Source organism: Muscardinus avellanarius (assembly GCF_963383645.1).
Source record: "Muscardinus avellanarius genome assembly, chromosome: 6".
NCBI classification, from domain to species: domain Eukaryota; kingdom Metazoa; phylum Chordata; class Mammalia; order Rodentia; family Gliridae; genus Muscardinus; species Muscardinus avellanarius.
In genome coordinates this window covers 123,625,872-123,641,263 of record NC_137791.1, presented here as the reverse complement: position 1 = coordinate 123,641,263, position 15,392 = coordinate 123,625,872, and the positions used below count along the sequence as shown (strand labels likewise).

The 15,392-nt window shown below is 43.6% G+C and overlaps 1 protein-coding gene across 6 annotated transcripts in view; it reads right to left on the bottom strand.

Moving 5' to 3' along the window:
- Positions 1–584: 584 nt before the first annotated feature.
- The window catches only part of KCNIP4 (potassium voltage-gated channel interacting protein 4), a gene marked incomplete at both ends in the record, with an annotated part of 1,202,216 nt that continues 1,187,408 nt past the window's right edge, over positions 585–15,392 (bottom strand). For all 6 annotated transcript variants that reach the window (XM_080697130.1, XM_080697134.1, XM_080697133.1 and 3 more), the window contains 3 exons: positions 585–632; positions 3,056–3,118; positions 4,185–4,289. In XM_080697130.1, the coding sequence (XP_080553256.1) occupies positions 585–632; positions 3,056–3,118; positions 4,185–4,289 (216 nt within the window). The remainder of the gene's footprint in view (positions 633–3,055; positions 3,119–4,184; positions 4,290–15,392) is intronic.

The window sequence follows — 15,392 nt, the reverse complement described above, 5'->3', positions numbered from 1 at the left end:
CATCTGGTAATAAAACTAATTTGTTAAATGTTATAAAAATGCCAGATAATGTCTTTTAACAGAAGGTGGGAAATCTATAGAAATTGGGACTTTGTGTTTTGGGGTTTCTTTTAATTGTTTTGTAAGTGTGTAAATGAAATAAAATGAAATTAATTTCTGGAAATTAAATACAGATATAGGTATTTTAGAAAACCATTTAAAATCCTAGGACTGAATACATACAAATGAGTAGCAAAAAAAAAAAAAAAAACCACTGATATTTTAAAATCACCAATTTGTGAAAGCCTCAATAATCCCATGGCTAAAGAGTCAAAACTATATGCCAGATTCTAGTACTTTTGAATATTCAGAGTATGGAATGAATGAGAACATCTCATAGACTTAGTGGCATTATGAAAAGGAAGCAAATTTGTAATGGGAAAAATCAAATCTTTTCGGGGTGGTTTTATGTTAAAACAAAAGCTTGTTTGCATAATGCGCTTCAGTGTAAAGCTGAGCAATCTATGCTAAAAGTGGTAGCTCCGACTGTACGTGTGGTAGAGCGGTTCACATTTGTCTGTTTGACTGAGGATCGATTGGATGAGTTATATCACGTTTTCAAAGAGCTGCATGGAGCGCATTATGTTTTCATCCTGTAAGGGAGAAACAGAGGAATTAAACTCAGTGTGTCTGCCTTGGAAAGTATGCTGCTGTTCCCAGAAGTGTTGCCTCCTCCCACCAACTGCCTGTACCAAAGCTAACATAGTGTTTGCAAATGTAAATGCCATTCTATCCACTTTCCACAAAGATTACTGTGGAGAGCCCAAGTTATCTTTTCTTGAGTCTCCCAGGTTCAAATGCTCTATGTAAATCTTGCTTTGTGTTGATAGAGGATATAACTCAAATGGCAGTGTCAGAAAGGAAACCAGAGAGGCACAGGGGTAAGGCGAAGTGAACGCGCGGGCAAGGGAACTAAAGAGACACCTCACAAAAGAAGGAATTCAAATGGCCAATAAATGTATGAAAAAATGTTCAACATCATTAGCAATCAGAGAGATGCAAATCAGTACTACCCTGAGATTTCACCTAAACCCAATTAGAATGACAATCAGAAAAACCACAAACAAAAGCAAATGCTGGTGAGAATGGGGAGAAGTGAGAACTAGACACTGTTGGTGGGATTGCAAATTAGTGCAAACATTTTGGAAAACAGTATGGAGGATCCCCAGAGGAATGGGAACAAACCTACCATACGATCGATCTAGCGATACCATTTTTGGGCATCTACCCAAAAGAATGGAAACCAAAATACCAGACTAATAAATGCATATCTGTTTTTATAACTGCACAATTCACAGTTGCCAAACTATGGAACCAGTCAATATGTCCATCAACAGATGAATGGATTACAAAACTATGGGATGTGTACACAATGGAATTTTACTCAGCCATAAAAATAAACATGTCATTTTCAGGGAAATGAATGAAACTGGAGAACATTTTGCTAAGTGAGGTTAGTCAGTCACAAAAAGTAAAATCAGATGCTGTCCCTAATATGTGGAAGCTAGGGAGAAAATGGGTCATAAGAGGGACTCTAAACAAAGAAGGAGAAACCTTAGATGAGTAAAGAAGGCGACCTAACAGGGAGATGGGAGGGGATAAGAGAGGGAGGCTTCCTAATGTACATGATGTACATTCACTAACATATCAAAGTCAATCACTAAGCCAAACATGAGAAGGAGGGAAGGGAGAGGGAATTAGGGAAAGGCTAACCTAGTTATGTGCACGTGTGTGCCTCTACCTTTTTTTACCCCATTAAGATGTATGATTACAATGCATCAAAAGAAAAAAAAAATGAGAATTTTGACAATTCAGGTGGATCACAAGCCACATCACAGAGACTTAAACAGTTCAAAAAAGCAGTATGTGTGTGAACTATGTGCCAACATCCTGAGTACTGGTGGTTAGGGTAAAGACGGCCAAGTGGAGGATTAAGATAAATGAATGTTTGCAATAATTATACCTCTTTCTACGTCTGCCAGTTATGGTAACTCCATGTGGATTTTAGGCATCTTCAACAGTGAATGGTCACAATGCCAAGAAAGGATTGGTTAGGAGAAAACTATCACACAGTAGCTGGGTTCAGTTGAGCATATACCTTAGAAATGAGTAATGGAGACACACTGGACATTTTAGAAGTCCTTGTCAATTGTGAATGCCATTAGTGACTTGTTTTAATCAAAATACCACCATTAAGCAAATTGACATCACCAAATTGATTCTTTCAATGACTACTGCTTTACGGTATGTTGAGAAGCAGGCATATGGAAGGGTGAAAACAACCATTTTAAAGTAGAAAACCAAAAGCAACAACCAATTTCTTTCTCTCAATGATTATCTTAGTGGTTCTACCCACACAACAAGTGAAATAATTCTAGGTAAGCTAAAACTGTCTTCACAGATTAACATATTTCTCCTCTGAGAACTCTGTTCTGCGTGTGTGTGTGTGTGTGTGTGTGTGAGAGAGAGAGAGAGAGAGAGAGAGAGAGAGAGAGAGAGAGAGAGAGAGAGAGAGAGAGAGACTGGAGATCGTTACTGTGTTCAGCTAAAATTCCACTTCCTGCCCATGTTACGCTAAAGCAATGATAGTTCTCTTAGAAATCATATATAAACTAGACCTGTGATACATACTTGGCTGAACTAAAACTAATTCTATGGAGATAGGATAGATAAACACATATGTTATGTGCTAAGTCTGGGAAAAGGGGAATCCAAATCTTTTTTTTTTATAAGTATTTTTGTCAGTGATGAATACTTGCTAAAGGATTTGAAGAACAAAAACACAATAAATGTATAATTTCTATCTCCAGCGCTTTCTACATAGCCTTCCTTAGAGTAGACACACTTTGATATTGATTGCATGTGTAAATTGCTGCTTGTTTTCGAAATGGTAGGCCTATTTTTCCTGCTGATGTGCCAGAATTAGGCATTTGATCTTTTGCTCAGTTCATGGCTCCCTGGTGATACTGTAGCTGTTATGAAAACAAAAGGGTAACATTTTCTTTTCATTACTTACTTTCTGGCAACTTTCAATGAACTCATCTATGGTAACAACCCCATCTTTATTTTTGTCCATTTTCTGTTCAGAAAGAAAAGAACAAAACATTGTATTCAGAAAATTTTATTAACATTTTTCATACTCTCACACTTGACTCCAGTGTGCTGAAGTCAATGAAAAGAAAGCTCATCTGTTGTTTTATGTGGAAGATTGCATCATCATTGCAAGAACTACTCCTTTCTCCGAAATATGAATCATACAGCTGGATTGTTCCAGGCTAAACCCGTAATCAGTATAACAGCAAGGTCTAGAGTATAATGTGAAGATCACTGCCCTAGGTAAAATTCTGTCTTCTAAATATGATGGTACTAGCTGGGTGTGGTGGCACACGCTTGTAATCCCCGCGCTTGGGAGGCAGAGACAGGAGGATCGCGCAGGTTTGCTTAAGAGACCCTGTTTCCAAATAAAAATATTAAACAAAAAATAGGCCTGGGAGTGTAGCCCGGAGGTAGAAGGGCTTCCAGAAACCCCAGTGCCACCAAATAAATAAATAAATAAATAAATAATAAATAAATAAATAAATATGATGGTACTGGTCATGGTAGCACATACCTCTAATCCCAGGATTTGAAAGGCTGAAACTGGAGGATCACAGGTTCAAGACCAGTTTTAGCAACTTAGACCCTTGTTTAAAGTAAAAATAAAATAGGGCATGGATTGTAGCTCAGAGATTGAATGCCCCTGGGTTCAATTCCCATTACCATGAAAGAAAGAATGAGTGAATGAATGAATAAATATGATAGTGTATAGGCAGTTGCTGGAACTTGTGAAACCTTGGTTTTCTCATCTGTAAAATGGGCCTCATGAGGACTTATAACCTTATGAAGTTTTTGTGAGAATTGAATGACAAAAATAGGCAAAAACTTGTAAAACATGAGAATTGCTTAGTGTTCAATCTAGGATCTAGTGAATATTCAGTAAGTTTAACTGTCAGTGTTATAATAAACTCTAAATAATAGTAAAAGAGTTTTTACCATTTTATCCCTTTAAAGTAAAAATAACTATTTTGCATTCTTTTGAATCATCATATTGCTTTACAGATATCAGGAAATTTCTCTCCCTCCCTGACTTTGGTTTTCTCTCCTACCTGGAAAAATGTCTCGACATGTTGTCTGGGAGCGTCTTCTTTAAGGACAGGATAAGTGCATTTACCCATCATATCGTATATCGCTTTCATTATGTCCAGCATTTCCTGAAAATGGAGAGGTACTCACATGAGTATGGACACAAAGAAGGAAGAAAACAGTCTGTTTAATACCCTGGAGTAGGTTATTCCTGCTGTTTAAAATTCTTGATTTTTGAAAAATTCTTGATGAGGTATCTTTTTTTTTAAGTATTGAGGATATAACATGGATATTCTATCTTCATGCTACACCCCTAGTCTTATTTTTTATTCCATATTTTAAAACAGGGTCTCAGCCTGGCATGGTGGCACATGCTTGTAATCCCCATGCTTGGGAGGCTGAGACAGGAGGATTGCATAAGTTCAAAGCCAGCCTCAGCTACTTGGTGAGGCTCTCAGCAACTTAATGAGACCCTGTTTCCAAATAAAATATAAAATAAGTCTGAGAGTATAGCCCCGAGGTAGAAAGCCTCTCTGTTCCACCCCCAGTAACACGAAAAATAAAAAATAAAAAATAAAATAAGAGGCTGGACGTGGTGGCGAACGCTTGTAATCCCCGCGCTTGGGAGGCAGAGACAGGAGGATCGTGCCGGTTCGAAGCCAGCCATGCTGGCTTAAGAGACCCTGTTTCCAAATAAAAATATAAAAATAGGTCTGGGAGTGTAGCCCAGAGGTAGAAGGGCTTCTAAGAACCCTAGTACCACCAAAAAATATATAAATAAGTAAAATAAAATAATAATGATAATAAATAAAATAAAATAAGGGAAGCCCCAGAGGCCCGGGCGCAAGGCCCCAGCACCAGGAGGGGGACAGGCGGCCCAGCCTTCCCCAGAGAAGGCATGGTGCGAGGCAGGAGGCCGAGCCCGAGTTCCGGGAGGCCCGGTACCAAACAAAAGGCCCAGCTGCAAGGTCCAGAGTAACCCAACACTGCTGTGCTGGGCTAGGCCATAGTGTGCTTAGAACTGCAGATTCTGCTGTGTGTGATGAGGCTGTTGGACTCTGCTCTTGGAAGGGAGGAAAGAAAACAAATCATCGCTACTGAGTACCTGTTCCCACAACCTCCTCAAACCACACATACTGTTTTCGCTTATTAAAAAAACAAAAAGGAAAATAAAAAAATAAAAGTAAAGAAAAATATTGGAGAAGGGTCAAGATGGCCACAGCAACAGCCAGGATACTGGAGATGCAGACAAAACATATCCAACTGAACTGGAACTTTTGGGAAAACTCCCCACGAAGAAGGACTGCTTCTTCTCTACATTGTTAAGAATCCTAGACATCACCTGTAAGGAGAGAGTCTAGCAAGACCTAGGAGGACTTGGTGCTGGCAGCGGTGGCCGCGATGGCGGTGGAGGCTTGTATTTTGGAGAGGCAGAAATCTGATCCAACCCACCCTGATCTTCTGAAGAAATTACCCCAAAGGTCAAATGCTACCGTCATGCATGCTTAGGAATACTGGACAACATGCAGTATGGGAAAAGAGCTTGGGAAAGATTCGAAACAGTGGAGGCAGCAGCAATGGCAGCGGCAAGTACTCAGGGGAGACAGAGATCTGATGCAATACACTTGGAACTTGTGAAGAAATAACCCCAGGGGCAGAATACTACCACTGTGCACCCTCGGAAATGTGGGACAACCTGCTGGAGGAAGAGGGGGCTTGGATTGGAGCCTGCCAAGGGGTGAGGCCGGTGACAGGGACAGCAAAGCCAGGATTGGAGCCTGCCCTGAGATAAGGCCAGTGCTGGGGCCTCCAAGGTGGGGATTGGAGCCTGCCAAGGGGTGAGACCGGTGCTGGGGCCAGTGCGGCTGGGATCAGAGCCTGCTGTGAGGAAAGGCCGGTGCTGGGGCCTCTAGGGCCAAGATTGGAGCCTGCCGAGGGGGTAGGCCGGTGCAGGGTCCAGCGAGGCCTGGATTGGAGCCTGCCATGTGGCAAAGCCGGTGCTGGGGCCTCCAAGGCTGGGATTGGAACCTGTGAAGGGGTTAGGCCAGTGCTGGGGCCAGCGGAGCTGGGATCGGAGCCTGCTGTAAAGCAAGACCTGTGCTGGGGTCCCTGAGGACAGGATCGGAGCTTGCCGAGGGGAAAGGCCAGTGCTGGGGCCAGCGAGGCCAGGATCAGAGCCTGCCATGAGTCAAGGCCGGTACTGGGGCCTCCTAGGTCAGGATAGGAGCCTGCTGAGGGGTTAGGCTGGTGCCAGGGTCAGCGAGGCCAGGATTGGAGCCTGCCATGAGGCAAGACCGGTGCTGGGGCCTCAGAGGCCGGGATCAGAGCCAGCTGAGGGGTAAGATCGGTGTGGGTGTCAACAAGGCCAGGATCAGGGCCTCCCATGAGGCAAGGCCAGTGCTAGGGGCCAGCGAGTTCGGGATCAGAGTCCTCCGGGTGGTCAGGCCACTACTGGGGCCGTCAAGAATGGGATTGGAACTTTCAATGCAGCATGCACAGAAAAATATCACAGAAAATAAAAACCAGACAATTCCCCTAATTATCAAAAACTAGGAGGAAAGGGGTAACAGGAGGAGGTCAAGTTGTAGAAAGGGCCCTATTGAGAATCAATTAAGGTAACCAATCAGAGGGGATGGGATGGGGGAGGATGGAACCTCTTTGAAATTCATGAGGTACATAAACAAATATATCAAGGATAATCACCAATTAAGCATGGGATTGAGGGAGGGGGAGGGAATGGGATGGGGATTGGATGAGGGCCAATTGGATGATGTGTGCTTGTATATCCTTTCAAGTCTTGTATTGCAATGTGATGTATGATTACAATGCACCAATAAAAGTAAAATAAAATAAAACATGGTCTCACTGAGTTGCAAAGGGCCTCACTAAGTACCTGAGGCTGTCCTCTAACCATGATCTTCTTGTCTCAACCTCTCAGCCTTACAAGCATGTGCCATCATGTCCAGCTTATGAGGTGCCCTTTGGTTGTTGTAAAGCCAGCAGAAAACATTTTGCCCCTAAAGCAGTATCAAAATGTAAGAATAAAGTTATCTGGTTTTAGGTTGAGATGTATATCTGATTTATTGATTTTCAATTTTCACTTGTTGGCAATAACATAGGTTGCTTTTAAAATTACTAAGGCAGGGGGCACACCGGAACCCTGGAAGAACTGGGGCACAGGCTGCAGGGCCCTGGGCCCCGGGCAGGGGTCGTGTGGGGCACACCGGACCCCCGGAAGAATCGGGGCCTGGGCTGCAGTGCTACCAAGTGCCTGATCTCACAACCTCCTCAAACCACACATACTGTCTTCTCTTATTTAAAAAAAAGGAAAAGAAAAAGAAAAAAGAAAAGAAAAGTATCAGAGAGGGGTCAAGATGGCCATGGCAGCTGCCAGGATACTGGAGATGTAGACAAAACTTATACAACAGAACTGGAACTTTTGGAAAAATTCCTCGCGAAGGAGGACTGCTTCTTCTCTACATTCTTAAGAATCCTGGACATCACCTGTAAGGAGAGAGTTTAGCGGAGACCTAGGAGGAAGGCAGTGTTGGAAGCAGTCACAGCAATGGCAGTGGAGACTTGTATTTGAGAGAGGCAGAAATCTAATCCTACCAACCTTATCTTCTGGAGAAATTACCACAAATGTCAAATGCTACTGTTGCACATGCTTAGGAACACAGGACAACATGTAGAGTGGAAAAAAGAGCTTGGGAAAGATTTGAAAGGGTGGAGGCAGTGGCAATGGCAGCGGCCAGTACTCAGGGGAGGCAGAGATCTGATGCATTATACCTGGAACTTTTGAAAAAAAAAACACAGGGAAAGACTTCCGGGAAGATGGCGACGGAGCAAAATGGGGCTTACGAGCCCCACTAACAACCAATCTCTATTACCACAAAATTAGCGCCTTTCATAGCCAGAAAACACCATCAGCAGAGAAACAAAAAATGTAATTTTAACGGACAGAGAAAAAGAGGGCTGGAAAAACGAGACACCAGAAACCAGACCGCCGTGCTGCAGCCGGAGTCGTGGCGTGAAGCGGCGGGCACCATTTTGTCTTGCAGCACCAGGCTCCAGAAAGGAAGGGAACTCATAACGGAGCTCAGAAACTAGAGAGGAGATACGCCGGCCTCACATCCGAGAACACGGCAGCAGCGCCTTACTGCCGGCGGCAGCGGCGAGTTCACTGGACGTTTACAGACCAATGCACTCAACAGCCCACCGAGATCCAGAGAGGAGCGGCAGACAGCGAGCCTAGGTGAGCCGCTGCGGGACAGCCGGGAGAAATTCGGCAGATTTCTCAGCGCAGGGAACATCTAAAGCTCCCAGGGGCTGGGCTCAGCGCACCCTGCAGGGACTCAGAGTGGAGTTCAAAAACAGAAAAGAAATACGCCAGCCTCACGGGTGAGGGCGCGGCAGTGGTGCCATATTGTTACCGGCGGCAGCAGCAGCGAGTTCACCGAGTCCACGACAGCTCCAAGTGCACACTCAACAGTGAGTCAAATTGGGGCCCCTAGAGGAGAAATCCCAGTACTGTACTCCCAGGGACTTGACCCAGTGGGGGAGTGGTGGTGGCAGACATATTACACCATAGGAGAATGCCCAACCTGGCACCCCCCCATGGTCTAAAGCAGCCTTGATTGACTCCCAGGGTCTGAGACTCTGCGATACAACCCAGTAAAGGAGTAGTGGGAACTGAGATACCATAGACTCGAGATCCACAGCACCTTAAGTGAAGTCGTAGTGACCTAGGGAAGAACCCAGAGAAGCCACAAACTTCTGAAATCATGGGAAAGAGGAATAACAATGGAGCAATGAATGCCCACAACCCCACAACATCAGAACCTGATAAAACAGAAATTCAGAGATTTATAGAAGATTAAATCAGGAAAATAACTGTAGAAATAATAGAGGTGTTTCAAAAAGAATTCAGAGAGACCAAAGAGAGATAAAGGATGCAATTAATGAAGTAAAGGCATCAATTCAAAGTACAAACAACCAATTAGGCCGCATGGAGAATAGAATCTCGCTCCTAGAAGATGATCATTCAAAAAATGAACGCATAGTTTCTAATTTAGATAAAAAAATCCAACAGCAGGAATCTGACATTGAAGAAATATGGGCCCATTTTAAGAGAGCTAACCTAAGAATAATTGGAATAGAGGAGAGAAAAGAAGGTGAAACCAAAGGGATTAACAATCTTTTCAAGGAAATAATAGCAGAAAAATTTCCAAACATAGAGCAAGAGTCCAGGAAACTTACAGAACTCCCGTTACAGAGGATCAGAGAAGAGGATCCCTGCCAAGACATCCTGCTGCCTCGGCATCTATGTGTTGAGACCCCACTCCACATAGTTAATCGGCAAAAAAGCCCTGAGAAGGAGGTATCGTCTCTGGCCAAAGTACCCCCCACTTTTAGATACCCTTCACTATTATTCCTTTTAACTTTCTACACGAATTGCTCCAGTGATGTGAAATCGGGACTATAAAAAGAAACTGAGTCCGTGGAAATAAACTCTCTAATAATTTGTCTAAACGTCCTTGGCTCTGCTCAACAATAATGAGAAACTGGCCAGAATTCAGGTACTGTGATAAGCACCCCAGCTGCAGCAATCACAAATGGCCTCCGACCTTCATCACTATCCATTAACTCCGACAAAGTAGCTCAGTTCAAAGTAATCGTTTACCCTTGAAATCCTGCCTAGAGACAGAGAAAAACCTTATGTGTGACCTTAAAGCAATTTAGTTGATAAACAACTTAGCTGCCCAAATACAATAGACCCAAAGAAAAAGACTGTTGATTGACCGCATAGTTAGAAATGAATATGACTAAATAAAGGACAGATGTTCTAAATATATATGTATGAAGGAAAGGAAATACCATAAGAGTAAGAAAAGCATTTTTGCATGAAGAAGGGCTTATCATAAGAAAGTCCCAACTGGGAAAGGAAGGAATTAGAAAGTTAGAAGCAGGTTGCAGAGGGTTTGTGACAGGGAAGTGGATTATTAAAGATGAATAGGCTTTTAATAGGCTTGTTGTCTAAAGAAGAGTGCTTAGCAGTTAAGGAAATACATCTGACAATTAGAACTAAGAACCTTGTGGTGTTGTTTGTGGTATTTTCTTTGCCAAACTGTGTTGTGAGTATGCTTAAGCTTTCAGACTTAGAAGATAAGGTACCAACACCTGAAGAAACTCCATCACATCCACCTGAATCACCACATTTCCCCACACTTGCTATATGAACTGAGCCCCAAAAGATGGAAAAGTTCCAGGAAAAGTTAAAGAAGATTCCCCGAGAAGCTCCCAAGCCTTGACTATTCTGGGAGGCTGCCACCTGGAACTGCTTATCTGCAAGACCTTGGAGAGGAACAGGAGTTAATTCTTCGAGGGCCAACAGCCAGCTGAAAGACACCCACCCCCCCTTTTTTCTTAACTTTACTGGTAAAGGGTATAAATTTCTTGGGGTTTTTGTAATAAAGTGTCATTGGCTCAAGAAGCCTTTGTCCACCTCAGGTTCTTTCCAAAGCGTCGTCATTTAGGGACCTAAAGAAAATTTAGTCCCTAAAGGGAAAGAATCGCTGCAGATAAGATTCTGTAGTACTTCACCTGCCTTTTGCCCCATCTTTCTGAGGATTTGACCGGGAACGGACAATAACGACCCGACTGAGATTAGTCTGCAACAGATCCCCACGCCACATAATTGTCAAAATGACCAATGTGGAAGCCAAGCAGAGAATCTTAAAGGCAACAAAAACAAAGGGCCAAGTGACATTTAGAGGCAAACCAAATAGAATCACTCCAGACTTCCCAAACCAAGTCATGAGAGCCAGAAGGGCTTGGAGTAACATATTCCAAACTCTGAAAGAAAACAACTTCCAGCCAAAAATTTCCTACCCAGCAAAACTTTCTATCAAATTAGATGGGGAAATAAGAAGCTTCCACGACAAACAGAAACTGAAGGAATTTATGTCTTCAAAACCAGCGCTAGAGAAAATACTCAAAGAGATTAACTACAAAGAAGAAATAGGTAACATACACCAGAACCAGAGAAACAAGAGTTTCCATCCAACAGACAACTAAGATTGGTTGTCTGTGGAGATTCATTATTTATTTTAGTCTTTTACCTATCTCTAAATTGTATTGTTTGCTTTTATTGTTGCTAATTTTTAGGATTTCTAGTTGGAATATTAATATGCCTTCAGATATAGCATTTGGAAATATTTTATCCCATTCTATCAGTAACTTTTAACTCTGTTTACATTATCTTTGGATATACAATATTTTTTTTAAGGAGTTTATTTGCCCTTTTGTTGCCTGTGCCATTGAAATCATATCCAAGAAATCACTGCCAATTTCAATGTTGTGAGGTTTTATGACCCAGAATTTCTTCTAAAAGTTAATAGTATTAAGATTTATATTTAGTTCTTTTATCTATTTTGAGTTAATATTTGTAGGTAAGGGTCCAATTTTATTCTTTTTCATGTAATTATTATGTTTCAACAATATTTAGTTAAAAGATTAGTATTTCCTCCACCAAATGTTCATGGAAACCTTTTCAAAAATAACTTGACACTATATGGAAGAATTTATCTCTAGGCTTTTATTTAACTCCAATGGCTTATATATCTGCCTTTAGAACATACTACACTGTTTCAATTATTGTAGCTTTATATAGTTTGAAATCAGAAAATATACATCTTCTAGCTTTGTTCTTCTTCAAGATTGTTTTGGGTATCTAGAGTCCATATTCCATATTAGGATAGATTTTTTCTGAAAAATAAATAAATAAATGTATGATAGTTTCACCTAAAAAGAAAAAAGAAAAAAATATTCTCTGGTAAGAAAGAAAGCAAAAAGAAATATTGAAATGTTATCTTTAAGTCATCAAAAGCTTGGCATCAGACAAATGAAACTGTTATGTGAGATTATCATCATTAATACTAGATAAATTGCTATAAAACTAGATGTCAACCACTAAGCCAAGTATGGGAAGGAGGGATGGGGAGGGAACGGGGTGGGGATTGGGTAGGGGCTAACTGGGCGATGTGTGCATGTATGTCTACAAAAGTATTTTCTTTATACCATTATGATGTATGAATACATTGCACCAATAAAAAAAAAAAAAAAAAAAAAAAAAAAAAAACCAGGGGCAGAATGCTACCACCACTCACCCTTGGGAACATAAGACAACCTGCTGGGTGAAGAGGGTGCTTGGATTGGAGCCTGCCGAGGGGTTAGGCCGGTGCCTGGGTCAGCAAGGCTGGGATTGGAGCCTGCTGTGAGGCAAGGCCGGTGCTGAGGACTCCAAGGCTGGGATCAGAGCCTGCCGAGGGGTTAGGCTGGTGCCGGGGCCAGCGAGGTGATGATTGGAGCCTGCCGAGAGGTTAGGCCGATGCCGGGGCCAGTGTGGCTGGGATTGAAGCCTGCCATGAGGCAAGGCCACTACTGAGGCCTCTGAGGCTGGGATTGGAGCCAGCCAAGGGGTTAGGTCGGTGCCAGGGCCAGTGAGGCCAGGATCAAAGACTGCCATGAGGCAAGGCCACTAATGAGGCCTCCAAGGCTGAGATTGGAGCCTGCCGAGGGGTTAGGCCGATGCCAGGGCCAGTGAGGCCAGGATTGGATCCTGCCATGAGGCAAGGCCGGTGCTGGGCCTTCGAGGCTGGCATTGGATCCTGCCATGAGGCAAGGCCGGTGCTGGGCCTTCGAGGCTGGGATTGGAGGCAGCCAAGGGGTTAGGTCCGTGCCGGGGCCAGTGAGGCCGGGATAGTAGCCTGCCATGAGGCAAGGCCACTACTGAGGCCTCCGAGGTCAGGATCGGAGCCTGTCGAGGGGTTAGGCTGGTGCTAGGGTCAGCAAGGCTGGGATCGGAGCCTGCCTTGAGGCAAGGCCGGTGCTGGTGCTTCCAAGGCTGGTATTGGAGCCTGCAGATGGGTTAGGCCAGTGCTGGGACCAGCGAGGCCGGAATTGGAGCCTGCTCTGAGGCAAGACTGGTGCAGGGGCCTCCGAGGCCTGGATTGGAGCCTGAGGAAAATAAGTCTGGTGCCAGGGCCAGTGAGGCCAGCATTGGAGCCTGCCATGAGGCAAGGTCAGTGCTGGGGCCTCTGAGGCCACGATAGGAGCCTGCTGAGGGGTTAGGCCGGTGCCATGGTCAGTGAGGCTGGGATCGGAACCTGCCTTGAGGCAAGGCCATTGCTGGGGCCTCAGAGGCTGGGATGAGAGCTAGCTGAGGGGTTAGGCCAGTGCGGGGGTCAGCGAGGCCAGAATCGTGGCCTCCCATGAGGCAAGACCGGTGCTGGAGCCAGCGAGTTCGGGATCAGAGTCCTCTTGGTGGCCAGGCCACTACTGGGCCCGTTAAGAGTGAGATCGGAACTTGCAATGTAGCATGTACAGAGAATTATCACAGAAAATAAAAATCAGATGCTTCCCCTAATTAGCAAAATCTAGGAGGAAAGGGGTAACAGGAGGAATTCGAGTTATAGAAAGGACCCTATAGCGAAGCAATTAAGGTGACCAATTAGAGGGGATGGGATGAGAATGGATGGAACCTCTTTAAAACTCATGAAGTATATAAACAAATGTATCAAAGATAATCACCAATGAAGCATGGGTTTGAGGGAGGGGGAGGGAATAGGATGGGGATTGGATGAGGACCAATTGGATGATGTGTGCTTGTATATCCTCTCAAGTCTTGTATTCCAATGTGATGTATGATTACAATGCATCAATAAGATATTAAAAAATAAAATTACTAAGGCAGACTTCTGGGAAGATGCTGACTGAGGGAAGCAGCACATGTCAGTCTTGCAGACATCTGATCTCCATTGCTTTAAAAGCAGTGTTCAGGCAGGGTGTGGTGGCACATGCTTGTAATCCCCGTGCTTGAGAGGCGGAGACAGGAGGATCCGCAGGTTCAAAGCCAGCCGTGCTGGCTTAAGAGACCCTGTTTCCAAATTTAAAAAATATAAAATAGTTCTGTGAGTGTAGCCTGGAGGTAGAAGAGTTTCCAGGAACCCCAGTACCACCAAAACAAAATGAAATAAAACAAAACAAAAAATAAATAAATAAAAGCAGTGTTCCTACAAAAGCAAGAAAACATCGTAACCTTAAAGAGAACATGATAAGTATAAGACAGAAGGGAAAGAAATCTAGACTACTGATAAGAGAGCAGAATAGAATCCTGCCGGCTTTCAACAGCTGTGGCTATGAGTGCCACTGCAGTGCCATCTTGTTCCACTGTATCTGACTCAGTAATCAATGACTTTAAACACAGTAAGCAGCTACAGATCATTTGGTTTGTAAGCCATCAGTTCCTCCTGCACAAACACCAGCTACGACTTGCAGAGGTGGCGGCCAAGCTCACCTTGCCCTCCAGAGATCCAGAGCATTGTTCAACAATACCGACTTTGCAGTTCAACCCAGCAAAGGTGGGGGTATAGTATACTGTTGGACATAGCAGAGGCTCAGACAGACTCAGGATCTGTATCAGTGGAAAGTGTGGAGAGAGACCTATGCTTAGATCCAATTAGTACTGTCAAGGCCTGCCTTGACGTAAACAGGAAAAGAACAAGGCCTGAGAACAAAGGAGGGAAGCAAGAGGAAGTTAGTTTAGAAAATGTTTCAGTTAGATAAATAGGCCATATGGTGTTTTGGACATACTCACATAAACCACATCTTGAAAAATATGTCAAAACACCTAGAAAATATGTCAAAATAAGCTCATAATGATCTATGCCTTCCTGCACAACTGCAAGCTTTATATTGTTGCTTTATTTACATAAAGGTCAACCAATCAATTTTGTACAACAACTTTATTGCAAAGGTATAAAAGGTGCTTGCTAACTATGATTGGGGCCCTTGCTATCTCTGCTGTGACAGATGAGGCTTGGGTCTGGATTCTAATCTGTATTAAAGGCTTGATTTATATTTTAATTTGAGTCGGTGGTCTTCTTGTTTGGGTGTGCTCTGTAACATCTGGAGGCCCCAGCGAGATGCCGCACAGACCTCTCCCTTGTCCCGGTCCTGGGTTCCAAGAGGAATAGTTTTGAGAGGTCTCTAAAATCATCCAAATTTTTGAAGCTTCAACTCATCGGCCAACAATATTGGGTAAGACAGGCCTGTCATGCAGATTTTCTGGTTTCTGGGGAGCGCTCCAACTGGGACTGCAGAAAAGTGGGATGCCGCATTATTTTCCCGGTCCATGCCTGCCACTGTGATGACAGCCAAAGGTCCTAGTA